The sequence below is a fragment of the Tympanuchus pallidicinctus genome, unplaced genomic scaffold, assembly GCF_026119805.1.
Source record: "Tympanuchus pallidicinctus isolate F22 unplaced genomic scaffold, pur_lepc_1.0 scaffold56, whole genome shotgun sequence".
NCBI classification, from domain to species: Eukaryota; Metazoa; Chordata; class Aves; order Galliformes; family Phasianidae; genus Tympanuchus; species Tympanuchus pallidicinctus.
Genome location: NW_026294776.1, coordinates 139839 through 167086, shown reverse-complemented (window position 1 = coordinate 167086; position 27248 = coordinate 139839). Strand labels below are relative to the sequence as shown.

The 27248-nt window shown below is 49.3% G+C and overlaps 1 protein-coding gene, 1 long non-coding RNA gene and 1 pseudogene across 6 annotated transcripts in view; 2 read left to right on the top strand and 1 right to left on the bottom strand.

Moving 5' to 3' along the window:
* Nucleotides 1-27248, top strand: part of LOC128091934 (zinc finger protein 660-like) — a 125681-nt pseudogene that overhangs the window by 13431 nt on the left and 85002 nt on the right.
* LOC128091932 (zinc finger protein 3-like) overlaps nt 1-27248 on the top strand; it is a 168259-nt gene that overhangs the window by 77607 nt on the left and 63404 nt on the right. Inside the window, exons 1-4 of one of the 5 annotated variants that reach the window (XM_052705356.1) lie at nt 20322-21081; nt 21272-21398; nt 21990-22100; nt 22209-23052. The exons of 1 other annotated variant lie outside the window; for it this stretch is intronic. In XM_052705356.1, the coding sequence (XP_052561316.1) occupies nt 20716-21081; nt 21272-21398; nt 21990-22100; nt 22209-23052 (1448 nt within the window). In that variant the 5' untranslated portion in view covers nt 20322-20715. Of the gene's footprint in view, nt 1-20321; nt 21082-21271; nt 21399-21989; nt 22101-22205; nt 23053-27248 lie in introns of those variants that run through there. 3 more of the 5 variants (XM_052705355.1, XM_052705358.1, XM_052705357.1) reach the window with 3 other exon arrangements.
* On the bottom strand, nt 473-2023 carry LOC128091945 (uncharacterized). Its single transcript, XR_008211547.1, has 4 exons — nt 1736-2023; nt 1419-1545; nt 690-800; nt 473-586 (listed from the first exon to the last, which is right to left on the bottom strand). It is a non-coding gene; the product is annotated as an uncharacterized LOC128091945 (long non-coding RNA).

Sequence of the window (27248 nt, the reverse complement as noted above, 5' to 3'; positions counted from 1 at the left end):
TTTTCACCTGTGTGGATGCGCTCATGCCTCTTTAAATCAGAACTCATTGTGAAGCTCTTCCCACAATCAGAGCACTTGTAGGGTCTCTCCCCTGTGTGGAAGCGCTGGTGCATCTGCAATTCAGAACTCCTTCTGAAGCTCTTCCCACACTCAGGACACTGAAATGGCATTTGTCCTGTGTGTACGCGCCTGTGCAGCTTCAATGCAGAACAGCTCTTGAAGCTCTTCCCACACCCAGAGGTCTTGTTTGGGGTCACTGAAGAATGTATGCACTGATGATAAACAATGCTGGAATCTTTTTCAAAGCTATTTCCACACTCAGAGCAGGGATTCTGCTTTTTCTGCTGGCACACATTCTTGCTCCTGGGTTCTTCAGGCTCCTTTTGACCTACACTGAAATGTTGTGGGCTGCATACTGTCTTTCCCAGACCCTTTCCCAGTGGCTCCATGATGTGCTCACCCTGACCTTGCTCCAGGACTCCTTGGACATCACTTCTGATTTCTTCCACACAGACACCACCCCACCGCCTTTCGGCCACACCACTTTCCTGCAGGTCCTCCAGTATATCTGCAATCCCAGTTCCTGCTGGATGACAGGAAATCCAGAAATAGCACACGGTGCCCAAAATAAAACACAGACAGAGATGGCTCTTCCAGACCCAACCTCCTCCTTCCCTCCACCACCTCACCTGGGCTGAAGTCTCCTGGCACGGCCTCAGGGCTACGCACATCTGGGATCCAGGGCTCTTCCCCTCCTTCAAGCAGGGAGATCACCATGGGTTTGGAGGCTGGAAGTGGAGCTTCAATGAGAGAAACAGGGGAGATGAGAACAATTCCTTCATTCTGGTACAGTGCCTGTTCAACAGCTCCACTCTGTGTCCCCTCCCCAGGGAGAAATCTCACTTTGGGCCTGAATGACACTGGGCCCACAGCTTCCTTTGGAGAAAAAAATGCTTTTACAACTCTGAAAACTCCAAAGGGATATTTTCTTCAAAATGAACTTGAGAACAGTTCATTTATTTTCTGACAAATATCAGAGAACAAGGCATCAAAATGTTTATGCAAATTGAAAGCAAAACGCTACATTGTAAAGGAGTAAACAGGGAGTCATCTGTTAGCTGGAGATGTTGGCACGATGTAAAGCACCACCACAAGGGCTGGTTTTCTTAGTCCTGGCTGATGCCTGCTTGCGAGCACTGACTCTGGGGCATATATGAGTCTGCTGTGCATACTAATCCTTTCTGAAAATCACAATTCTCAGTCTTTCCTTTGTTGCTGTTATAGTTATCAGTATGGAACTGCAAGGCAATTATGTTAGTTGCAGCCTGCATGGTGATCATTCTAGGCCCGGCCTGCAGAGGCTCATTCTGCACAGCCTAAGGTGCCCTAACGAGGAGGAAAGGCAGCAAAGCCCTCACCCAGCGAGGCCACGCACTGGTACGTCTCCAGCATCACGTCCCGGTACAGCGCTCGCTGCGCAGGGTCCAGCAGCGCCCACTCCTCCCTGCTGAAAGACACGGCCACCTCCGCAAAGCTCACGGGCTCCTGCAAGCAAAGAGGCTCCTTGCTGGGAACAGCCAAGGCCCAGGGAAGCAGCTCACACAGGACACAAACTCCCGTCCCAGCCGCTTCTCTGGCCCCAGCGCACACACGCTGGCTGAGGCCACCTCCCTCTCACCCTGCATTCACATCCCTCGCCCCTCGGCCTCTCCTGCCTGCTTCCCCCAGCCCCTACCTGAGATGCATGTGCTGTGGCCATCTGCTGCTCCCCTGCAGCTGAGCTGATCATGGCTGGAAGGCAGAGTTGAACTGGAGCCTGCAGGGACAAGAGAAATGGCAGGGGAGCTGTGAGGGAACGCAGCAGTCCCTGTCCCAGCCCAGCCCTCCACAGCCCATCTGCAGGGCACTGCCTGGGGGATGGCACAGCAGGCCTTGCACAGGAACACAAGCAGCAACAGCACTGGTAACGCTCTGGCTGAAGCTGATTACAAATCACAAAGCTGACTCCAACTGGGTGGCACAAAGAACTGACACCACGTTCAACAGCTGAGGACTGTGTGCCTAAAGACAATGCATAGCAAGGAGGCAGTCATCTTACCCCTAAACAGGGAGCAGCCCAAGTGTCCCTTGAGCTCTCCTGCACAGCAAAGGGCTGCACAACAAGATCTCCCTACAATCAGGGATGGCTCTCAATTTCACACCTCTACAGAGATCCCACTCAAGGTTGATGTCAACACACCTTGCTGACACAGATCTTCTGTAAGAGACCCAAGGTTAGTTTGGAGCTTTGTGAGCTTCTCTAAGGTGATGTGTTACAGTGAAGATCTCAAGGTAATCACAAAATCGTAGAATGGCCTGGGTTGAAAAGGTCCTCAATGACCATCTAGTTTCTACCCTCCTGCTATGCGCAGGGTCACCATCCACCACACCAGGCTGCCCTGAGACACATCCAGCCTGGCCTCGAATGCATCCAGGGATAGGACATCCACGACCTCCCTGGGCAACATCGTGCAGTGTGTCACCACTCTCTGACTGCAAAACATCTTCTGAATCTAACCTAAATCTCCGTTGTCTCAATTTAAAACCATTCCCCCGTGTCCCATTACTATACACGCTCGTAAAAAGCCGTTCCCCCACTAGTTTATGCTTTTCTTTCACGTCCTGGAAGGCCACAATGTGGTCTCCCCGGAGCCTTCTCTTCTCCTCGTCAAACAAGCCCCTTTTCTCCATTGCACCAGGAATGCCTCGGCGGCTAAATTTCCCTCCTCCCCCACCAGGGGGCGCCGCTTCCCATTCCGCTCCGCACGCACACCGCACTCACTTCAGGGCACGGTTCTGAGCACCGTGCGCCTTTTGCACGAGGCAGCCTGGGCTGCACTTTACTGATGTGCTGCTCGGGCGCGTTCTCGACGTGTGCTCCAGTCAGCCCACAGGCCCTCAGCCTTTCAGCCTCTATTACACAGCCCAGTGCCAGAGCTGCTGCAGATGCTGGCTGTGCTCACGGTCGGCAGCTGTGCGCTAAAGGCATCTGCAGCTGCCGGGACAGCCTGAACAGAAGCCTTGGGAGGGGTTTGCACATCCCCAGGTGAGCCATCAGCACAGCACTAAGCGCACAAAAGGTAACCCTGAAAGGGCCGCTAGAGGCAGATGTTGCCTGCTGGGTCCCCCAGGGGAAACTGCGGGCTGCCAGGGAAGGGGAATGGGAGTGGAAATTCCCCCCAGGGGGCTTCACATTCAGACACTCAAAAGGAAGCATGGGGAGTTGAAAGCTTCCATCAATCCACGCGTGCAGAGCTGCACAGCGAGGTAATCTCGTATCTCCCGTGATCCAGAGGGAGAAGTGCAGTCCCAGCTGGGCTGTGTTACAGAGAGCCGACCGGGCAGCAGAGCACGCTGAGCTCCTCTGCTCACTTCATTGCTCTCCCAGCTCCAACCCCTTCCTGCGGCCCTCGGAGCCCAAGCTGGGCAGCAACACGCCTATAATCCGCTGTTCCCCTCGTTGCTGCCCGTCTGGCCCAGCAAACCCACTGTGCTGGGCAGGAGCTGGAGCCGGGACCGGGCTCCCGCCTGGGCTACAGCAGTGCCGGTTCCGCCCCGCACGGTGCCGCACCCCGCTCGGATCCCGCTGCTGCTGGCAGGGGGCAGGAAGCGTGCGCTCCTATGCACGAGCCGCGAAAGGCTCCTACCTTGGGTGTGGAGCAGGCTGCTCCCGTCTGGTGCAGACAACCGGGCTCCTGGGAGTCGCGGAGAGCAGAGGCTGCCGAGTGCCCTCAGCCCGGAGCTGGCCGCAGCACGGCCTCGCTGCTCCTCCTGCCACCGCCGTGCTGCCCGGACGGCTTCCGGCCAGGCTCTGGCCGCTTCGGCACAGCCTCAGGTGCAGGCAGCAATTCCCACAGCGAGCACGGCCCGAGCCGGCTGCCGGGCCTTGGGCAGTTTCACAGCTCGTTCTCATGGCACATCTGCACCCGGGGGAGGGAGCGAGGTATGTGGGCTGCGTTTTGTTACACTAATGAAGCATCCCTTTCTGCTGGGTCTCCTTGGTTCCTTTGGTTGAGCTCTGTGCTATACAAGTGCCAGCTCTGCTGTTCGCTGCTGTAGATCTACAGATTTTAAGGTCAGCAAGAAGGAACTGCCCTCGGGTTAACCGGGGGTTTGGGTCTGGGTGTGAGAATCAAGTGTTGTTTCTGCATTAGAATTGTATAATATTATTTTTATTTTATGATCTCCGCTATCATAGTTCTTTTTGGGAGTCCTTCTACTCAACTTGGGGAAGATCTCTGATAAGTTTACATCACTTATCATATAGACGAACCTTCCCAGGAATGCATACTCTGTATATAAGTGTATATATGTATATTTTGTCATACACACTGCAAGAATATCCTGCACGAGAGCAAACCAGAGAACAAGTCGTGGCAGCCCGAGGAAGCGCCTGAAGAGACATGGGAAGGCCTGACATCATCCCCCAGTGCTCTTTGTTTAACGATGATGACTTTAAAGAAAATCACCATATCAGTAGGACAAGGAGAGCACCGAGACATCTTGGAAACAACAGGATGACTACTGACTGGCACCAGATAACACATAAATTAACAAGTAAATAGCAAATGTAAACCTTCTGATAAGATTGTGAACCTGGAGTACCCAGCCAGTGGGGAAACAGGGGAGGGGGAGGCAAGGGGGAGAAAACAGGGTATAAAGGCTGTCATGTTGTGTCCATAGGCGCGCTCCTGCTTGCGGGACGCCGCCATTGCAATGGTGAATAAATTCTGCTTTTATCAGAGATACCGTCCTGACAAAATTACTTGGATTATTTCCAACAATTTGGGGGCTCGTCCGGGATTATTATCACCTCTTTGAGAGTTTCCCTACTGCCCTTCACAGGATAGGTGCACCCCGCTGATTTCAGCGGTCCTGTCTGGGTGCTGAGGTGACTCCTTGGTACGGCCGATAAAAAACCGAGACTGTTTCATAGAGGACGGACTTTGTGAAAGCCAAGGGGCAGGCAGGCACGGGTGTTGGCCATTGCGACCCGGTAACTTCATGCACGGACCAAGGTAAGGGGATTTAACTCTTTCCTTGGGGGTCGGTTGAGACTCTTGAGTGCGTGTGACTGAGACACGCTGTCAGTGCGAAGCGAGCGCTGAGTCCCGACCTGCGGTTCCGCTGTCCCGCGAGGGGCACGGCCAGGGACGGACGGAGCGGCTGTGTTGGTGGAAGGAAGAGTCTCGGGAGGGAACTGTTGGTGTGCGGTACCCTGTGCGCTTGACGAAGTGCCAGCAGCACACCCCTATTAATCCGAGATAGGAGTGTAGTACTGCTGAGGGATTGGGCCCAAAATCCGAGAATCAGAGTGTGGTAACCTGTGAGCTGGGGAGTTCACAGTAGCATTCTGGAGGGATGGGTAAGAGGAGTTCCCGAGAGCAGGGGAAAAAGGTCCCCGGAATGGTGCCTAGAGAGAGCCAGCCCCTTGGGAGAAGTGCTTCAAAATTGGAAAATAATCCCAAAACTAGGAAAAGAACAGGGAAAAGATGTTTAAATACTGTATACAGTAGGGAGCCACTACAGAGAAAATCATTATTTTGACCAAAATAGGAGTCTGACAAAATTGGGCCTATCAGACTTTGTATTTATATGTAAACAGTAAGACTCCTTTTCTGAAACAGAATTGGCTTAGGTCGCTTAATGAGTGCAAGAAGTAAAGAAATGTTCTTAGAGAGGAGTCAAAGTTCAAAGGAAATAGGAAAGAGAAGCAGAAAGATCATAAATGGGATCCCTTAGATAACTTCCCCCCCTTTAATTTCTAAAGCAGTGCAATTTCTCAAGCGGCGGTGACCTCTCCAGAGGAGGAGAGTGACCGTCTGCTGATCTGTGCAGGGTCCTGGAGAGAGGATGCGCTGTTGATTACTGAGGGAGTTGGAGTAATGCAAATGGGACCTGGATAGTTTTCCTTTCTCTAATACTAACCTTACTAACACTTCACTTTATCCTCTTAAGGCAGTCTTAGGTAAAAGGGAAAGAGGGTATGGCAATGCCTGCTGTTTTTACTAGAAGAGAAGTTAGGACTTGCAAGAAGAATTCCTTAACTGAGGATCCTATAAGTGTAGCAGAACAATTAGATCAATTTCTAGGGCCTAATTTGTACTCATGGATGGAAATGATGTTTATCATTGATATGTTGTTAATTGGAGAAGGAGGTTGGCAGCTATGCAAGTGTGGAAAATGAATACAAAGGGAAGGTTGAGCTCTGGAGGGAGGCATAGAGAGAAAGGATCCTGAGGATAAATTGTATTGATTATTGTCACTGTCTTTGTGATTGTTTAATGTTTATGTCCTGAAGGTGTTGTGTTATGTTATGTCGTGTACGAGGCTGTTATGGAACAAGGGGTGTCTAAAGTGATAAAGTCTTCACTGGTGGCCAGGATTATAGTCTTTTTCACGTCCCTGAGCCCTGCATCCCCAAACCTCTATGTGGGGACCAAGGAGGTAAATCCCTCCCCACTGTAAGGGCAGAGCAAGTCCGAGAGTACCTCCTTACACTGAATGAATACAAGTCTATGGGGCCAGATGGCGTGCATCCCAGGGTCCTGAAGGAGCTGGCTGAGGTGGTTGCCGAGCCGCTCTCCATCATATTTGAGAAGTTGTGGCTGTCAGGTGAGGTCCCGGATGACTGGAGGAAGGGTCACGTCACTCCCATATACAAGAAGGGGAGCAGGGAGGACCCGGGGAACTACAGGCCGGTGAGTCTCACCTCCGTGCCTGGGAAGATCATGGAACAGATCCTCCTGGACAACATGCTGGATCACATAAAGAATGAGCATGTGATCCGAGACAGCCAGCACGGCTTCACCAAGGGAAGGTCATGCCTGACTAATCTTGTGGCCTTCTATGATGGAGTGACGGCATTGGTGGACGAAGGGAAGGCGACCGATGTCATTTACCTGGACCTGAGCAAGGCCTTTGACATGGTCCCCCACCACATCCTCATCTCCAAATTGGAGGGAAGTGGATTTGATGGGTGGACGACCCGATGGATAAGCAATTGGTTGAAAGGCCGCAGACAGGGGTGGTGGTCAATGGCTCTATGTCCAGGTGGAGGCCGGTAACAAGTGGTGTCCCCCAAGGGTCTGTCTTGGGACCGGTGCTCTTTAACATCTTTATTAATGACATCGATGAGGGAATTGAGTGCACCCTCAGCAAGTTTGCTGACGACACCAAGCTGAGTGGTGCAGTTGATACGGTGGAAGGAAGGGATGCCATTCAGAGGGACCTCGACAGGCTGGAAAGCTGGGCTCGGGTGAACCTAATGAGGTTCAACACGGCAAAGTGCAAGGTTTTGCATTTGGGCCGGAAGAACCCCAGGCACCCATACAGGCTGGGAGGAGTGGGCCTTGAGAGCAGCTCGGCAGAGAAGGACCTCGGGGTCCTGATGGACGAGAGACTTAACATGAGCCAGCAGTGCGCTCTGGCAGCTCGAAAGGCAAATGGGATCCTGGGCTCCATCAGGAGAGGGGTGGTCAGCAGGGGCAGGGAGATGATTGTCCCTCTCTACTCGGCTCTTGTGAGGCCTCTTCTGGAGTACTGTGTCCAGGTGTGGAGCCCTCAGTACAAGAAAGACATAGAGATCTTGGAAAGGGTCCAGAGGAGGGCGAGTAAGATGATCAGGGGGCTGGAGCACCTCCCCTATGAGGACAGGCTGAGGGAGTTGGGCTTGTTCAGCCTGGAGAAGAGAAGGCTGCGGGGTGACCTCATGGCAGCCTATCAATACCTGAAGGGAACCTACACCCAGGAGGGGAGTAAACTCTTCCAAAGGGCTGACAACAGCAGGACGAGGGGAAATGGATCCAAGTTGAAGGAGGGAAGATTGAGGTTGGATGTTAGGGGGAAGTTCTTCACAAGGAGAGTGGTTAGGGCCTGGAACGGGCTGCCCAGGGAGGTTGTGGATGCCCCGTCCTTGGATGTGTTCAAGGCCAGGTTGGACGGGGTCCTGGGCAACCTGATCTGAATGTGTGTGTTTGGTGGCCCTGCGAGGCAGGGGGGTTGGAACTACATGATCCTTGAGGTCCCTTCCAACCCAGGTGATTCTGTGATTCTGTGATTCTGTGATATGAGAAGACCCCTTGGGTTGTATTTTGGCTCACTGGAGAAACATTGTTGGTGAGCCAGGGGGAATATTGAATAAGAAACCAGGAACGTAAATGGAGTAATGGGACCAGTTGTATAATTGAGTATCCTAATCATGAGACCAAGTGCTGGGTGTTTGTGGAAGTTGAGGAATTGTGTTGTTTGATTTGTGGATTTTGAAGGCACTGGGAGAAACTGTCTTATTGGTATGTGGAAATGCAATTGTTAATGGTATGTGGAAATGCAGTTTTAATGGTATATGGAAATGCAGAAATGCAATTTTAATGGTATGTGGAAATTGTGTGGAAATGCAAATTTTAATGGTATGTGGAAATTATGTGGAAATGCAGTTTTTAATAGTATGTGGAAATGCAGTTTTAATGGTATGTGGAAATTATGTGGAAATGCAGTTTTTAATAGTATGTGGAAATGCAGTTTTTAATGATATATGGAAATTATGTGGAAATGCAGTTTTTAATGGTATGTGGAAATGCAGTTGTTAATGGTATGTGGAATTGCAATTGTTAATGGTATGTGGAATTGCAGTTGAGGGTACAAATAGTGGAATTGTGGAAAAACAAACAAAAAAATGGCAAAAAGGTGAAGGAAAGCAGTGAGTTTGGGATATTAGAGTTGGGCCGGCACGAGAACACATCCCCTGCATTCCCCCCCACTGCGGCTTGTAAGAACAACTTGGAGTGGGAGAAAGAGCTGGGGCCAGAGCCTCCCGCTGTGATGTGAAGGGTGCAGTGCTTGTGAATGGGGATGGGACGGACATTGGAAGTGAGAACAGCCGGCATCTGCAGAGCTGGGGAAACCCGATATCCAGTGTGAGCACTGGAAGTGTGGGAAGAGGAGGGGGTGAAACTGAAATACAATGTTAGTAATGTCGGTGATGATGAGTTTGGAAAGTGAAAAGGGTTTGGGAAAAACAAGCCGAGGAAGGCAAAGTTGAGCAAGGTTAACAGGGATGTCCTTACCTAGAAGAAGAGGTGAGGGGAGCCTGGAAGGACTCGGGGAGAGTTCCACCCTGCCAGGACTGAAAGCAGCAGGGGAAGCAGGCTGAAGAGGTTTATTTTCTGGTACCTCTGGGTGCGTCTTACTCTGTGCTACATCAAGAACTATTACCCGTAGATGATTTTTGTAATAGTTGTACGAGCTACTGGCAAGAGAAGTTTGCTTTTTTTTTTTTTTTTGACCAATTAAATACAGGCTAGGAGAACAAGTAAATTCTTGTACATGCCAGGTTCTCCAAAACGATTATTTGGGCATGACATGTTAGAATAGTTGAATGTAGAGATCAAATTCAGTAGAGACGATTGGAACTGCTTGTCAAGCAAGAGCAATGGACTGAAAATTTTAAGTCTGGCTTTAACACAAACTGGGAAAAGCAATGTTGTACTCCCAGAAGTTACGTAAATCCTACATTGGGCATACACAGGATTGCAGGCATCAGGGATGCCTGACAGAGCCAAAAATGCAGCCCAATGAAAGTTAAGTTAAAGATGGGAGCCAGCCCAACCAGGGTAAAGCAATGCCCTTTGAGGATACAAGATTGTAGGAGGATAAAAGAAATAAAAATAATTTTTTTTTATTTTGGATTACTAATTGGATAGAAATCCAAATACAACACCCAATCTTGCAAATGAAAAATTGGATGGCAAGAGCTATAGTTTGGTACAAGGTTTGAGGGCAATTAATAGAAAAGTTGAATATACACAACTCATGGTGTATAGCTTTATTAACCAAGTTAAGGAATAAGTAGGTGTGGTTTACCATTCTGGACTTGAAGTGCACCTTTTTCTGCCTGGTTTTGCAAAAGAAAGTCAAAAATTATTTGCCTTTGAATAGGAAAACTCAAATATGGAGAGAAGAAAAAAAAAATAATAATTAAAAGTAATAATAATAACAATTCAGTTAACCTGCACAGTGATACCCAGGGTTGTGAGAACAGCCCAGTGATTTTTGAGAACTGGTCAACTCGTGAGCCTGAGATTTGGGTTCACCATCTCACAGTGGAACTTTACTGCAGTACATGGATGCTACAGCAACAAAGGACTGTGTACAATGGACTGTGAGCTTGCTGAATTTCTTGATTTAAATGGCTATCAAGTTTCTCAACAGAAAGCACAACTGATCAAAAAGAAGGAAGCAATTTGCTGAACACCCAGAATGCCAACGCAGAGCTGCCTCCAAGCCAGCAGTGTGTGACTGCATGGAGGCTGTCTGTGCCAGCTGGTCAGAGCTACAGGAGGAACCGTTGGACGATGCTGAGGAGTCCTGGATTCATCGACGGAAGCAGTTTTGTGAAGACAAGGAAACCGTAAGGCAGGACGTGCAGTAACTGCTACTGACAAGGTAATTGAAGCACAGCCATTACCTGTGGGGACTTCCACTCAGAAGGCTGAAATAATTGCCTTGACAAGAACCTTAAATATATGGATGGATACTAAATATGCTTTTGGGGTGGTACCCACTCGCGGTACCATCTGGAAAGAGCAAGGGTTGCTTACACACAAGGAAAACAAATTCAGCATGATGTAAATCTACCAAAGAACATCATGGCTGTTATACATTGTAAAGGACATCAGAAGAGTGGCACTGTACAGGAAACTGGAAACATGATGATGGATCAGGTGGCAAAACAGGCAGCTGAAGGAAAAGAAATTGGTGAACGGCTTTAATTCCAGACGGTAAACTTGAAATACCTGAACCTTAGTCAGAACCTATAAGGTACTCTAGAAAGGATAGGAATCTAATTAATGAAGGGAAGAGGGCAAGCTGACAGATGGGTGCATACCCAGATGGATACACTGTTGTGCCCGTTAGTATTGTATAGAATTTGGTTCTAAGGGAACATAATAAAACATGGGGGGTACAGACCCCAGAAAGTAACTGTACAATCCTAGTACCAGGAACAGGGTGCAAGTGGGGCTTGTTGGAAAGGGAACCTTCCAGGACAACAATTGCAAATTGATTATTTTAACTGCCAGGAAAAATGAGGGTTTTGATATATGCTAGTTCTAACCAATACCCTTTCAGGGTGACCAGAAGCATTCCCTTGCAGGACCAATAGAGCCAAGGAAGTAACCAAGGTACTTTTGCAGGAGATTATTCCAAGGTTTGGGTGTCCTGCAACAATACCCTTCAACCAGGGAACTCATTTTATTGCAGAGATTGTCCAACAGGTCAGCAAGCATTGGGAATAAATTGGCAATTGCACATAGCACACAGAACACAGGTGAGAGGTCAGGGGGAAAAGATGAACTGTCTGATTAAATCACAGGTTGTAAAACTGGGACAGGAAGCTGGACTATCCTGATCACAGTTGTTGCCTTTGGCTCTCCTTAGTACCAGAACAAAACCTAGAGCCAAACAGGGGTTAAGTCCTTTCAAAATACTGTACAGAAGGCCTTATGTTGTACAAAAGGGGATTTCTACCCAAGTAGGGAGCAAGATACTAACTGAGCATGTGATAAGTCTATAGGAATAGCTCTGAGAAAAAGAGAAACTGGTTCTAGGAACTAGAGCCCAAGGCCTTGATATGGCTCAATAATATGTATGTAACAAATCTCTTTAAGATTCGCCCCTGGAACCAGGCTGGGTAGGTCTGTTCCAGGTGCTGCTAACATCCCACACAACAGTGAAAGCATTGTGGATACATCATACTAGAGTTAAGAAGGTCCATCAAACACAGTGAGAACTGAAATCAGATGGACCCTTAAAATTGTGAATCCAAAGACAGAAATGTGAGCTCTTGTAATTATTAGAAATGTTGATTTGATGAGTGCAGCATTTGATGTAAATACTTATGTATCTCTTGTGACAAACATTATTACATATCAGTATTGTTTGGTATGTGGGCAAGCTAAGGATTTAAACTTTTCTCTTCTTGTTGTTCCTGATGATTTTAAGGCAAGAAATCAAACTGTTGCAGGGTTTGAGTCACTGTCCTGGTGGGTGATGATCAACAAGAATGTAGATTGGATTAACTACATCTGTTATAATCAGTGGAGATTTACAAATTATACAAAGAGTGCAATAAAGAGAATTGCAGGACAGTTATATGCCACAAGTAGGGTGGCCTGAGAAAATAGGATCTCCTAAGATATGATAAAGGAATGTATATGTAACACTGGGTACCCGTTGTTGCACCTTCATCCCAATAACACAGCTCTGGATGACATAATAACGAAGGCATTGCAAGGGCTTGGTGCCACCCTTGTCAATGAAGTGGCAGAAAAATCAGGAATAGATACTTCTGTCACTGGATGGTTGGAGTCCTGGTTTGGTGAATGGAAAGGGGTGACTGTATCCACATTTACTTCTTTGATAGAAGCAGCAGCAGCCTTGATGGCCACTGGTTGCTGTGTTAGCCCCTGTGAGAGGGGACTGGTAGAGTGATTGATAGAGCACTATTGAAGCAAGCACTAATGGAGCCATTACATTTGGATATAATTATGGTATTAGAGGAGATGGGAGATAAAGTGAAGACAAGGGAGATGTCTATAAAAGTGAACCTTAAAAAAAATTGCAGAATAAAACAGTGTATAAAAAAAAGAAAAAGGGGGGAATTGTGAGAATCAAGTGTTGTTTCTGCATTAGAATTGTATAATATTATTTTTATTTTATGATCTCCGCTATCATAGTTCTTTTTGGGAGTCCTTCTACTTAACTTGGGGAAGATCTCTGATAAGTTTACATCACTTATCGTATAGACGAACATTCCCAGGAACGCATACTCTATATATAAATGTATATATGTATATTTTGTCATACACACTGCAAGAATATCCTGCATGAGAGCAAACCAGAGAACAAGTCGTGGCAGCCCGAGGAAGCGCCTGAAGAGACATGGGAAGGCCTGACATCATCCCCCAGTGCTCTTTGTTTAACGATGATGACTTTAAAGAAAATCACCATATCAGTAGGACAAGGAGAGCACCAAGACATCTTGGAAACAACAGGATGACTACTGACTGGCACCAGATAACAAATAAATTAACAAGTAAATAGCAAATGTAAACCTTCTGATAAGATTGTGAACCTGGAGTACCCAGCCAGTGGGGAAACAGGGGAGGGGGGAGGCAAGGGGGAGAAAACAGGGTATAAAGGCTGTCATGCTGTGTCCATAGGCGCGCTCCTACTTGTGGGACGCCGCCATTGCAATCGCGAATAAATTCTGCTTTTATCAGAGATACTGTCCTGACAAAATTACTTGGATTATTTCCAACATGGGGAAAAGTGCTTCCTGTTCTATTGCATTTTCTGTGGGGCAAAAGTGGGCTCCCAGTTTCATTTGGCAATGTTTAAACTCTATGCATCTTGAAGGGTGAAGGAGCGAGGGTGCTCCCGTTGAGGGTGGATCCATAGCTGGAGGTTCGGTCATGGCGATCCTTGTGGGAGGACAACCCTTGGGAGCAGGGTCCCACTTGAGGTGGTATCCTGAGAATTCCAAGAACCTCACGGGTGAAATCTTGCAGGAGTGAGGCTATAATGTGCTCAGGAATGTAAGCTTTGAAATACTTTGGAAAAATCATCACAACAGAAATGTATTGGGGGCATTTGCAGTTAGCTGCCAGGAAGGGGCCTGGTAGGATCATGTGACAAGTAAACGTCCAAACTGGTTTTTCATTGTGGTTATCTTTGTGATTGTTAAGTGTGTCTGTTATAAAATGATTGCTTGTGGAATTCCACATACAATACAAGTGCTGTTGTTGCTGGGGACATTGGTTATAGCTCTTGCCCAGGGAATTTGGTGTTCCTGTGCCCTGGGGAAGTAGGCAGATTCCATTACCCAGCAAGGGAGACTTCATAAGCGGCTGCTGTGTGGTGTGAATGCTGACTATTGGATGCAAGGTGTGAGTGGTGTGAATGTGGGAATCGAGTCTAATTGGCTGTTTGTGTAACCTCGTATTTGTTATCAGAGGCTTGACCTGTAGTAGTGTCCAGGGATTACAGTGGAATAGAGGAAAGTGGCGTTTCAGTTGGTGTTGTGGACTGGGCTTTAAAGAGGAATATGCATGTGGTCACACTAACATTCTACCTATAAGGTGTGGACTTTGGGGAACAATGAGGAATCAATGAAATTGAGTATGGGGGAGCACAGGGAAAGGAAGTTCCCAGGCAAATTCCACTTCAGATACTGCTGGGGAGCCTGGGGGCCCCATGAGCAATACAACTTTAATAAAAAATTGTAATCAATGGTGGTTGGAAGGTGATGACCATTTAGCAGTTCATCTTGTTTGTGCCAAGGCAGGAGATGAGATGCTGTAGTGCCCAGCCTTCATCTGCAGAGACCTGGGAAACTGGATATCCCAGTGTTAGCATGAGAAGCCTTAGCAGGGGAGGAGCTGGGAGCAGGGCTGTAGGACCCAGAGATCTCCTCAGGAGGAGCTGAAGGGGGGGAGCTGGAAAGGCCCAGGAGGGTTCCTTCCATGTTGAACAGAAAAGCAGTGAAATGCTTCTCACCTGACAGGAAAAACAGATGAAAGGAAGCAAAATGCAGGACCTGGATAACCTAATCGAGGGGGCTTGGAGAGTATTCGCAAAACATAGGACACAGAGGTGCAGACTTTGGTTCCAGATGGTTAAAAGTTTAAACTGAGGGTAAAGCAAGGTATTCAAGATAAGACCAAATGTTGATAGAGGACTTAGGAGAGCATGTGGGAGAAGGAGGGTGGATTAGGGTTCAGAAAAAATAAGAGTTCCCGCCTCCTTATTATGGGCCATAATCATGGCTGAGTACAGGAAAACTCACTGGGGAACCAAGACCCTGTATAAATACTTGAGGCAACGGATTGTGGCTTGGGATTTATACACCACCGCTAAGCAGGTAACACAGCAATGTGAGATTTGTTTACAGAATAGTCCTAGAACAGGCCGCAGAGTGCCATGGGACAATAGGGAAGGGAATTTGTCCATTGGGCAACAATGGTGAATTGATTTCTCTGAACTCCCAAGAGAAGGGGGTATAGGTATACGTTGGTATTAACAGACAGCTTTTCAGGTTGGCCAGAGGCTTTTCCCTTGCAGGACCAACAAGGTGCAGGAAGTAACTAAAGTACTGTTACAAGAGACAATTCCAAGATTTGGGGTTGCCCTTCTCTGGACACGCTCCAGCACCTCAACATCTTTCCTGTAGTGAGGAGCCCAAAACTGAACACAGAACTCGAGGTGCGGCCTCACCAGTGCTGAGTAGAGGAGGATGATCACCTCCCTGCTCCTGCTGGCTATTTCCATTCCACTATTTCTAATGCAGACCAGGATGCCATTGGCTCTCTTGGCCACCTGGGCACACTGTTGGCTCATGTTCAGCTGAACATCAACCAACACCCCCAGGTCCTTCTCTTCTTCACACTCATCCAGCCACTCATCCCCAAGCCTGTAGCGCTGCGTGGGGTTGTTGTGCCCAAAGTGCAGGACCCGACACTTGGCCTTGTTGAACCTCATCCCATTTGCCTCAGCCCAGTGATCCAGCCTGTCTAAATCCCTCTGAAGGGCCTCCCTACCCTCAGGCAGATCCACACCACCTCCCAGCTTGGTGTCATCTGCAAACTTACTGAATCCCCTCATCTAGGTCATCAATAAAGATATTAAACAGGATGGGCCACAGTACCGAGTCCTGGGGAACAACACTTGAAACAGGTCGCCAGCTGGACTTCATTCACCACTACCCACTGGGCACGGCCCTCCAGCCAGTTCCTTACCCAAAGAAGCGTAAACCTGTTCAGACCATGGGCAGCCAGTTTCCCCACAAGAAGCCTGTGAGAGACCGTGTCAAAGGCTTTGCTGAAGTCTAGGTCGGCTACATCAGCAGCCCTTCCCTCATCTACCAGACTGCTCACCCAGTCATAGAAGGAGATGAGGCTGGTCAAGCACGACCTGCCTTTCACGAACCCGTGCTGGCTGGGCCTGATCCCCTGGACACTGCGCACATGTTGTGTAATCTCATCCAAGATGTTTTGCTCCATTACTTTCCCTGGTACCAAAGTCAGGTTCACAGGCCTTTAGTTCCCCAGATCCTCCTTACGGCCCTTCTTGAAGATGGGAGTCACATCAGCAAGCCTCCAATCCTCTGGGCCCTCACCAGTTAACCAGGAGCATTGATAGATGGCCGAGAGGGGCTCGGCAATCACCCCCACCAGCTCCCTCAGCACCCAAGGGTGCAGCCCATCCTGTCCCATGGGCTTGTGACAGTCCAGACGGAGGAAAAGCTCTCAGATTGTCTCCATCTGAATCCCTTGGGGCATATTCTGAGCAGCATCTCAGACTACCAGATCAGGGCATAAAATGCCCTACAGTACTCAGCACAGCCTGTTCCTGCACCTGCACAAGGTTTCCATCTTGAGGAGCATCCAGGCTTCCTGGACCCCTTTACCCTTGAGAAGCGACTCCCAAGGGACCCGTGCTACAAGAGCCCTGAACAGGTCAAAGTCCGCCCTCTGGAAGTTCAAGAAGGCAGTTTTGCTGGTCACTCTTTTCACATCCCCAAGAATGGAGAATTCTACAATTCTGTGGTCACTCTGCCCAAGACGGTCCCCAACCTTCACTTCTGCCACCAGTCCTTCTCTGTTGGAGAAGACCAGGTCCAGCAGGGCACCGCCCCTGGCAGGCTCTACTACCAGTTGCATAGGAAGCAATCTTTCACACAGTCTAGAAACCTCCTGGACTGCTTCCTCTGTGCTATATTATATTTCCAACATATATCAGGGAAGTTGAAGTCTCCCATCAGAACAAGTGCTGGTGATCCCATGACTTCCATGAGCTGCTCATAGAATGCCTCATCCAACTCTTTGTCCTGATTAGGTGGTCTATAACAGACCCCCACCAAGATGCCACCCCTACAGGCCTTCCCCCGATCCTTACCCATACACACTCCACTCTATCATTCCCAACCCCAAGCTCTTCAACCTCAAAACAGTCTTTAACATCAAGGGCCGCACCACCACCCTTCCTTCCTCATCCATCCCTTCCGAAGAGCTTGTAGCCATCTATCACAGCACTCCAGTCATGGGAGTGGTCCCACCATGTTTTGGAAATAGCAACAAGGTCATAATTAGCCTGACTCACAATCGCTTCCAACTCTTCCTGCTTGTTGCTCATGCTGCGTGCATGGTATAGACACATTTCAGACGAGTCATCTGCCTCACCCCAGCTCAAGCATCGTTCCCCTAGGCTCATCTCTTGAGAGGCCTGTTTTGTCCCCTTCCCCCTTCATAGCTATTTTAAAGCTCTCTCAATAAGCCCTGCTACTTCGTGCGCTAGTATTCGTTGTCCCCTTTGAGATAGGTGGGTTCCATGGACAGACAACAAGCCAGGGGCTGAGTAAACTGCCCCATGATCAAAGAACCAAAAATTTCTGGCTCGACACCAGCCTCTGAGCCAATTATTCATCGCCTGTGCTTTCCGATCCCACTCAGTCCCTCACTGCCCCTGAAGGTATCGAGCAGAAGATCACTTGATCTCCCGCTCCTTGAACTAAACGCCCTAAACCCACACCTCATACAAGTGAAGTCCCTGCCACTCTCCCCAGGCAGAAGTAGGCTCAGGCACTCCTTGCAGCCAGAGGCCTGAACAGCAACATTTCTCAGCAAGCTTTCCATCAGGGTTGCCACAGTCTTAGAATGAGACCACTGTCTAGTGGAGACCATGTTTCAGCCTGGGGCCTCAGGGACTGCCAAGGAAAGCCGGTCTCCTGAGCAAGTAGGAACCAGAGCTTACAATTGTCACCACTGGACCACCTCCCACACACACAGATGTAGCACCCTATGGGAAGCGTGGGCTGTGCTCACTCACTGATCCTCCCCTTTCTCAGTGAGCACAAACAAAGGCTTCTCACCTGATGCAACTCGTGGGTGGAAGCTAGCTATCAGGTGTGAAGGTGAGGGCGGGTATTTAAACCGTGCTGCTAAAATGGCAGCTCCACTCCTGGTGACTCAGGAGCCTGCCCACAAGCTGCTGGCTCCCAGCATAAGTGCAATGCTGATGCTAGCCACAAGGAAGCCTTAAAAAAGCCTTAAAAAAAGCCCTAAAAAGAGCTTTTTGGTTGTCCTTTCTTTAAACCAATAGCCAATTAGACTCGATTCCCACATTCACACCACTCACACCTTGCATCCAATAGTCAGCATTCACATCACACAGCAGCCGCTTATGAAGTCTCCATTGCTGGGTAATGGACTCTGCCTACTTCCCCAGGGCACAGGAACACCAAATTCCCTGGGCAAGAGCTATAACCAATGTCCCAGCAACAACAGCACTTGTATTGTATGTGGAATTCCACAAGCACTCATTTTATAACAGACACACTTAATAATCACAAAGATAACCACAATGAAAAACCAGTTTGGACGTTTACTTGTTACATGATCCTACCAGGCCCCTTCCTGGCAGCTAACTGCAAATGCCCCCAATACATTTCTGTTGTGATGATTTTTCCAAAGTATTTCAAAGCTTACATTCCTGAGCACATTATAGCCTCACTCCTGCAAGATTTCACCCGTGAGGTTCTTGGAATTCTCAGGATACCACCTCAAGTGGGACCCTGCTCCCAAGGGTTGTCCTCCCACAAGGATCGCCATGACCGAACCTCCAGCTATGGATCCACCCTCAACGGGAGCACCCTCGCTCCTTCACCCTTCAAGATGCATAGAGTTTAAACATTGCCAAATGAAACTAGGAGCCCACTTTTGCCCCACAGAAAATGCAACAGAACAGGAAGCACTCTTCCCCAGACACAAACCCCCGGTTAACCCGAGGGCAGTTCCTTCTTACTGACCTTAAAATCTGTAGATCTACAGCAGCGAACAGCAGAGCTGGCCCTCGTATAGCACAGAGCTTAATCAAAGGAACAAAGGAGACCTAGCAGAACGGGATTCTTCATTAGTGTAACAAAACGCAGACCCCATCCCTCCCCGCCTACTCCCCTCCCTCCCCCAGGTGCAGATGTGCCATGAGAACGAGCTGTGAAACTGCCCAAGGCCCGGCAGCCGGCTCGGGGCGTGCTCGCTGTGGGAATTGCTGCCTGCACCTGAGGCTGTGCCGAAGCGGCCAGAGCCTGGCCGGAAGCCGTCCGGGCAGCACGGCGGTGGCAGGAGGAGCAGCGAGGCCGTGCTGCGGCCAGCTCCGGGCTGAGGGCACTCGGCAGCCTCTGCTCTCCGCGACTCCCAGGAGCCCGGTTGCCCGCATCAGAGGCGGGAGCAGCCTGCTCCGCACCCAAGGTAGGAGCCCTTCGCGGCTCGTGCAGAGCAGCTGCAGGCATTTTTCTCTTCATATTGAACCCCATTTCGAAGCACGGACTGGGGAGGGCTGCAGCACTGCTTGAGGACTAGTAGATGACCTGCAGCTTTCGGAGGTCAAGAAAGAATCAGGTTCTTTTTAAATTAGGGGACAGACTTCTTATCGTCAAGCGGTATTAATGCTAATTCGATTTTGTTTCGTAGTAGTTGTTTTTTGGTTGCTTGTATCCCTTACTCTCGTTGATCTGTGTGCTTTTTTATACCCATCCCCTCACGCTGTGTGGGACTGTCTGCGAGCTGCAGGAAGTTCTCCCTCCCCTGGCGAGCAGCACCACGAGGGGACGGGAGCAGCGGGTCCCAGGCGTGTTGCTGCCCGGCTTGGGCTCCGAGGTGCGCAGGAAGGGGTTGGAGCTGGAACAGCGAGGAAGTGAGCAGAGGAGCTCAGTGCGCTCTGCTGCCCGGTCGGTTCTCTGTAACACAGCCCAGCTGGGACTGCGTTTCTCCCTGTGGGCCATGGGAGACACGAGATGACCTCGCTCTGCTCCTCTGCACGCATGGATTGATTGATGGAAGCATTCAACTCCCCGATGCCTCCTTTTGAGTGTCAGAATGCAAAGCCTCCGAGGGGGGAATTTTCATTCCCCCGCCCACGGCAGCCCCCAGTTTCCTCGCCCTGGTGGGAGAGGAGGGAAATTTACCGCCGAGGCATTCCTGGTGCAATGGAGGAACTGGGCTTGTTTAACGAGGAGAAGGGAAGGCTCCGGGGAGACCACATTGTGGCCTTCCAGGACGTGAAAGAAAAGCATAAACTAGTGGGGGAACGGTTTTTTATGAGCGTGTATAGTAATGGGACAAGGGAGAATGGTTTTAAATTGAGACATGGGAGATTTAGGTTAGATTCAGAAGATGTTTTGCAGTCAGAGAGTGGTGACACACTGCAAGATGTTGCCCAGGGAGGTCGTGGATGTCCTATCCCTGGATGCATTCGAGGCCAGGCTGGATGTGTCTCAGGGCAGCCTGGTGTGGTGGATGGTGACCCTGCGCATAGCAGGAGGGTAGAAACTAGATGGTCATTGAGGACCTTTTCAACCCAGGCCATTCTATGTTTTTGTGAATACCTTGAGATCTTCACTGTAGCACATCACCTTAGAGAAGCTCACAAAGCTCCAAACGAACCCTGGGTCTCTTACAGAAGACCTGTGTCAGCAAGGTGTCTTGACATGAAGCTGAGTGGGATCTCTGTAGAGGTGTGAAATTGAGAGCCATCCCTGACTGTGGGGAGATCCTGTCGTGCAGCCCTGGCTGTGCAGGAGAGCTCAAGGGGCGCTTGGGCTGCTCCCTGTTTAGGGGTAAGATGACTGCCTCCTTGCTATGCATTGTCTTTAGGCACACAGTCCATGTACCCTCAGCTGTTGAACGTGGTGTCAGTTCTTTGTGCCACCCAGTTGGAGTCAGCTTTGTGATTTGTAATCAGCTTCAGGCAGAGCGTTACCAGTGCTGTTGCTGCTTGTGTTCCTGTGCAAGGCCTGCTGTGCCATCCCCCAGGCAGTGCCCTGCAGATGGGCTGTGGAGGGCTGGGCTGGGACAGGGACTGCTGCGTTCCCTCACAGCTCCCCTGCCATTTCTCTTGTCCCTGCAGGCTCCAGTTCAACTCTGCCTTCTAGCCGTGATCATCTCAGGTGCAGGAGAGCAGCAGATGGCCACAGCACATGCATCTCAGGTAGGGGCTGGGGGAAGCAGGCAGGAGAGGCCGAGGGGCGAAGGATGTGAATGCAGGGGGAGAGGGAGGTGGCCTCAGCCAGCGTGTGTGTGCTGGGGCCAGAGAAGCGGCTGGGACGGGAGTTTGTGTCCTGTGTGAGCTGCTTCCCTGGGCCTTGGCTGTTCCCAGCAAGGAGCCTCTTTGCTTGCAGGAGCCCGTGAGCTTTGCGGAGGTGGCCGTGTCTTTCAGCAGGGAGGAGTGGGCACTGCTGGACTCTGCGCAGCGAGCGCTGTACCAGGACGTGATGCTGGAGACGTACCAGTGCGTGGCCTCGCTGGGTGAGGGCTTTGCTGCCTTTCCTCCTCGTTAAGGCACCTCTGGCTGTGCAGAATGAGCCTCTGCAGGCCGGGCCTAGAATGATCACCATGCTGTTCCATACTAGTAACTGTAACATCAATAAAAGTTATGTAGAGAATTGTGAGTTTCAGAAGGGATTAGTATGCACACCAGACTCATAAACGCCCCTGAGTCAGTTTTGGCAAGCAGGCCTCAGCTAGGAGAGAGAAAACCAGGCTTTCTGTTGCTGCATTAAATGTTGCCACCAGCTCCAGCTAACAGATGACTCCCTGCTTACTCCTTTACAATGTAGGATTTTGCTTTCAATTGCCATAAACATTTTGATGCCTTGTTCTCTGATATTTGTCAGAAAATAAACAAACTGTTCTCAAGTTCATTTTGAAGAAAATATCCCTTTGGAGTTTTCAGAGTTGTAAAAGCATTTTTTTCTCCAAAGGAAGCTGTGGGCCCAGTGTCATTCAGGCCCAAAGTGAGATTTCTCCCTGGGGAGGGGGCACAGAGCGGAGCTGTTGAACAGGCACTGTGCCAGAATGATAGAATTGTTCTCATCTCTCCTGTTTTTCTCATTGAAGCTCCACTTCCAGCTCCCAAACCCATGGTGATATCCCTGCTTGAAGGAGGGAAAGAGCCCTGGATCCCAGATGTGTGTAGCCCTGAGGCCGTGCCAGGAGACCTCAGCCCAGGTGAGGTGGTGGAGGGAAGGAGGAGGTTGGGTCTGAAAGAGCCATCTCTGTCTGTGTTTTATTTTGGGCACTGTGTGCTATTTCTGGATTTCTTCTTTCATCCAGCAGGAACTGGGATTGCAGATGTACTGGAGGACCTGGAGGAAAGTGGTGTGGCCGAAAGGCGGTGGGGTGGTGTCTGTGTGGAAGAAATCAGAAGTGATGTCCAAGGAGGCCTGGAGCAAGGTCAGGGTGAGCAGATCATGGAGCCACTGGGAAAGGGTCTGGGAAAGATAGGGAGGAGCCTGTTGGACTTCAACATAGGTCAAAAGGAGCCTGAGGAACCCAGGAGCAAGAATGTGTGCCAGCAGAAAAAGCAGAATCCATGCACTGAGTGTGGAAACAGCTTTGAGGAAGATTCCAGCATCATTAACCACCAGTGCATGCGCTCAGCAATGAGTGCAAACAAGTGCTCTGATTGTGGGAAGAGCTTCAGATGGAGATCCCACCTCATTGTCCACCAGCGTGTCCACACAGGAGAGAGACCCTACAGGTGCTCTGAGTGTGGGAAGAGCTTTACAAGCCATTCTGGTTTAATGAGGCACCAGCGGATCCACACAGGGGAGAGACCTTACAACTGTCCTGAGTGTGAGAAGAGCTTTATGAGAAGTTGTTCTTTGAAGTTGCACCTCCGCATCCACACAGGTGAAAAACCGTACAAGTGCTCTGAGTGTGGGAAGAGCTTCACAATGAGTTCTGATTTAAAGATACACCAGCGCATCCATACAGGGGAGAGACCTTACCAATGTCCTGAGTGTGAGAAGAGCTTCAAAAGCAGTTCTGAATTGAAATGCCACCATCGCATCCACACAGATGAAAAACCCTACAAGTGCTCTGAGTGTGGGAGGAGCTTCAAAAGCACTTCCCACCTAACTTACCACCAGCGCTTTCACACAGGGGAGAGACCCTATAAGTGTCCCGAGTGTGGGAAGAGCTTCAAAAGCGGTTGTGAATTAAAACGCCACCAGAGCATCCACACAGGGGAGAGACCCTATAAATGTCCTGAGTGTGAGAAGAGCTTCACAAGAAGGTCTAATCTCAACACCCACAAGCACGTCCACAGTGCATGCAGGCTGTAGAACAATCACAAGGTACGGGGAACCTTCAAAAGCAGTTCCAGCCTCATTACCTACCAACACAGCCACACAAGATACAGAACCTGCAGAGCTCCAAAGGTGGGAAGAGCTACAGCCAGAGCCCCAGCATGATGACCACCTGTGGCTTTGTGTGGTGATGAACCTTACAAATCTCTTGAGTAGAGGAAGAGCTCTGTGGCCAAACTCAATCCTCTTTCTCCTTCATTGCATGAGAATAACACATATTGCTGTCCTTCAGCTGGAGTTTCTGTGTTGAGTGGCCACGCAAAGGAGAATCCAGAGTGGGATGTCTCACTGGAAACCTTCTTCCAGGTGGCACGTTTCGGCCAGGGCTGCATGAAAGGAGAGTCACCTCTTACCTCCCCTGCAGAAACTCCTGTGCTATGGGGCAGCAGGTGAGGACCCAAAAGAAATCTCTGCTGGCCTGATATGTCACCAGGAAGGAAGAAATCCTGTCTGCAAGCAGTGTGGGAAGAGCTTCATCTGGAGCTCAACCCTCAGTCGACCCCAAAAATCCAACCAGAGGAGAGTCCCAGTGAGTGCCTTGACTGCAGGAAGAGATCTGTCCAGAGCCTGCACCAGTGAGTTCATGTGGCAGGAAGTGTTAGAAATGCCTCAAGTGTGAGAAGGGCTTTGTGCAGAGTGCAGAGCTCCTCACTCACAGGAGATGGCACTCGTGGAAGAAGTGCTACAAATGTCCCATGTGTGGGCAGAGCTTTTGCCAGGGGATCCACTCAGTGCAGAGACCCTAGAAATGCCTGCACTGCAGGAAGAGCTTCATCCAGAGCTCGATCCTTACTAAACATTGTCCAGTCCATGTGATAAAGTGGCCCTGCAAGTGTCCCTGGTGCAGGAAGTTTCTCTCTGGGCTGGCAACTCCTTTCCCATGGGAAAACCCCCAGCGGAGAGACAGCGAGGATGCTGTTAAGCCCAAGGATGAGGGAGACTCAGATGCTTCTCCCCACACAGGACGATTTTGCAAAGGAGATGGCACCACTGGCACTCTCTGCAGAAGGGACTTAACCCAGGAGCTTAAGATGGTCTCTCTTGCTACCCAAAGCAGTTGGGTAAAGCATGCCCAGTTTTTTCTGCTCTTCCTGACAGCAGCTTTTTGATACTGTTTCCTAAGGAGAAGCATCTGTGTAGGGATGTTCTGTGTGTCTGTGTGCATGTGTTGCTCTCAGTAATTTGTGAGTGCTCTGATGAATCTGAGAGAAGGGTCAGGAGAGCAGTAACGTGGCTCTTGCAGGTTTTCTGAGAATCCTCTGTAGAGGAAAGGGAAGGGGGTCAATAAAGTATCTGAGTTGTTCTGAAGCTTTCTTCACTGCAGTCTTGTATTTTGTTGTTAAAATAAATGTCAGCATGTGGAATGAGGAGAGGGAAAGGTGCAATCAGGATTTGGTTTTGGTTTCTCCTCCAGCCCACTGATTGCTTCTGGAGAAGACATTTCTTTCACATGACCCTTCCTAACCTTCATAACCTTCCTAACCGTGCTGCACAGAGCAGCTGTGTGACACCAAGCCTTGTTTGCCTCCAATAAAGCTACAAAAAGCTGAGCTTGTTCTCCAAGTTTCAGGAGGTGGTGGGAGCAGAAGGCAGTGCAAACCCACATGGTGCACAAGCAGCTCATCCCCACAGCACAGAGATATCAGAGTGCTCTCCTGTGCATGCTTGCCTTGCAGGTGATCCCTTTTGAGCTTGAAGGTTTTTGGTTGACCTTGGGAAGGTGTATCCACAATCTCCCACAGCAGATCCTTCACATTTGCTGTGCTCTGGTAAAGCTGCTGTGCTTGGAATGCAGTTGGCAGGATGTGGAGTTGATTTTGGTGAGCTAGTGAAGCCAGCAGGAGCTTGCCCATGTCTTCAGATGAGGTTCTCTGAAGGCTTCCTGACCCCCCAGCAAGCTGCAAGGAGATGATGATTGCTGCACCGAGGTGTGCTGCTTCCTCCATCCCAGGAAGCAGGGCCTGGTCTGGTGCAAGAGAGGTACAGCAGGGCCACAGAGGACGGGCCAACACACAGCTCCAAGAGAAAATGTGTGGGGAGGGAGCAGGAAGCTTCAAGATATTGGGATCACCACGAACAGGAGACAACGGCTCAGCCAAGAGTTAGGGTGATTTACTTTTCAACTGCATCCAATAATTCCTTTCATGTGGTATCAGGCATGTGTCTCCCCTTCCCTTTTACGTTTCCCCAAACAGCATTTTCACTTTTTTTTGTTTTCATCTTACATTTCTATTCTGAGAAATATAGTGCAGGTTTTCCCTGAAATGAAAATAAAAATGATTTTCCACTTTCACTTCCTGAAACATTTTCTTAACTGCGGATTCCGCCTAATATTGTGTCACATGTCACATTTATTTCCATTTAGTTATGCTAAGTTTCCATTATTTCCACTCCTCCTGCTTCCCTTGCTGGGGAGCAAGCTCTCTGGAATGATTGCCAAGTCTTTAAACTAGGTCCAAAGAGGCAAGAGAGGGGAATTCAGTGTGGCAGAGAAGGGCTGAGGGATGTTATCACTGTGGGAGATAGCAGGGAAAAACCTCTGAGCTGTCCCATAGGATCATACAGGGACTCCTCAGAGAAGGTCATGTTGCCAATACTCCATCCAAAATCCTCTTGCACCCTCTAGGGGTAACTGCACCTGCTGCTTCCCTGCAGTGCCTGTAGATCAGTGTGCATAGCATGGGAAATGAACAGGATGAGCTGGAGATCTGTGTACAGACCTTAGAAGTGATTCTTTCTGCACAAGCTGGCAGCTCAGCACTCACCTCCAAAGGTGGTGCTGTCTTGCCTGAGACGCTGTGAGAATCCTTCTATTTTATTTTATTTTTTTTTGGCTCCAAGCTTGCTTCCTGAGGTATTTCTTGTGATAAGACTGACTTGTCTAGAATATGAGTGATGGGTGCTGTTGTATGGCAATCAACATCACTGTGTGGACAATTTTAGCTGTTTGCCTTCAGAAGATAGTGCTCAGGACTGTTTACTGGCAGAAGACCTAGCGTGTGAGCAAATAACTCCTGTTTGCTATGGGAGACTGGGGGACGATGCCATTGCATCCTGTGAAGGCAAGATACAAGTTGGTGCCTCCCTGCTCCCTCTTATCTGCTGGCAAGGCCAGGAGGATAGGAACAAAGGAATTTGCTGCTGAGATCCCAGAGCCAGAAGCTGCCACTCCAAGGAGAGCTGACTCAACCACTTTGGATTGAAGCTGTCACTCCAGAGACACCTGACTCGACCACTTTGAAAGCACTGAAAAGGGGCCATCATTCTCGTCGTGGTCATCGTCAATAGAACAACTCTGCCTGATGACACACCACTACTGAAGAGCAAAGACTGAACTGCGAACCTTGCTGGATCCATGGTGGTGACTATCTCCCTCTTGCTTCCTATAAAGACTCATTGCTTCTTCTTTCCCATCTTTCCTATCGCCCTCCTTCCCTTCCCCATCTGACGGAGACCAGCTCAAGACACCTGAAACAGACGGGCTTAGGCTCTGGTGGCACAAGAAGCAAAGTTTATTGTTATTACAGGGTTTTTATATCTTTTAGCTACAGGAGTATACAATACTTAAATCAGATAACATTCATGCAGCTGACAGCAATACATCATTACTTAATTAGCTCTTTGTGGATTATGGTCAGTACAGTGATCAAAAGGTGTTCTCTCCACAGAACATGTTCTGCTCTTGGTCACGGAACGAAGAAGCTGTAGCTTATGCTTGCCAGTTTCACATGGCAGTCCTTCCCTTTCAGGAGGGGCCGCATGTTCCCTGTTTGACCCTTTCAGGCCAGCCAGGTCTGTTTTGCTTAACAGTCTTCCTCATTCCACCCTTTTCTATTTTATTAGACCAGAGGTGGTGGTGGTTTATTTTTCATTTGTTCCAATTTAACCTTTTTGATTTCAATTTGTATTGCCTGCAATTGTCGAATTACCAAACGTATTACACAGGGGAGTAATATAAGCCCTATCAACACAATTACAATCATCAAGCATATACCATAAAACCATT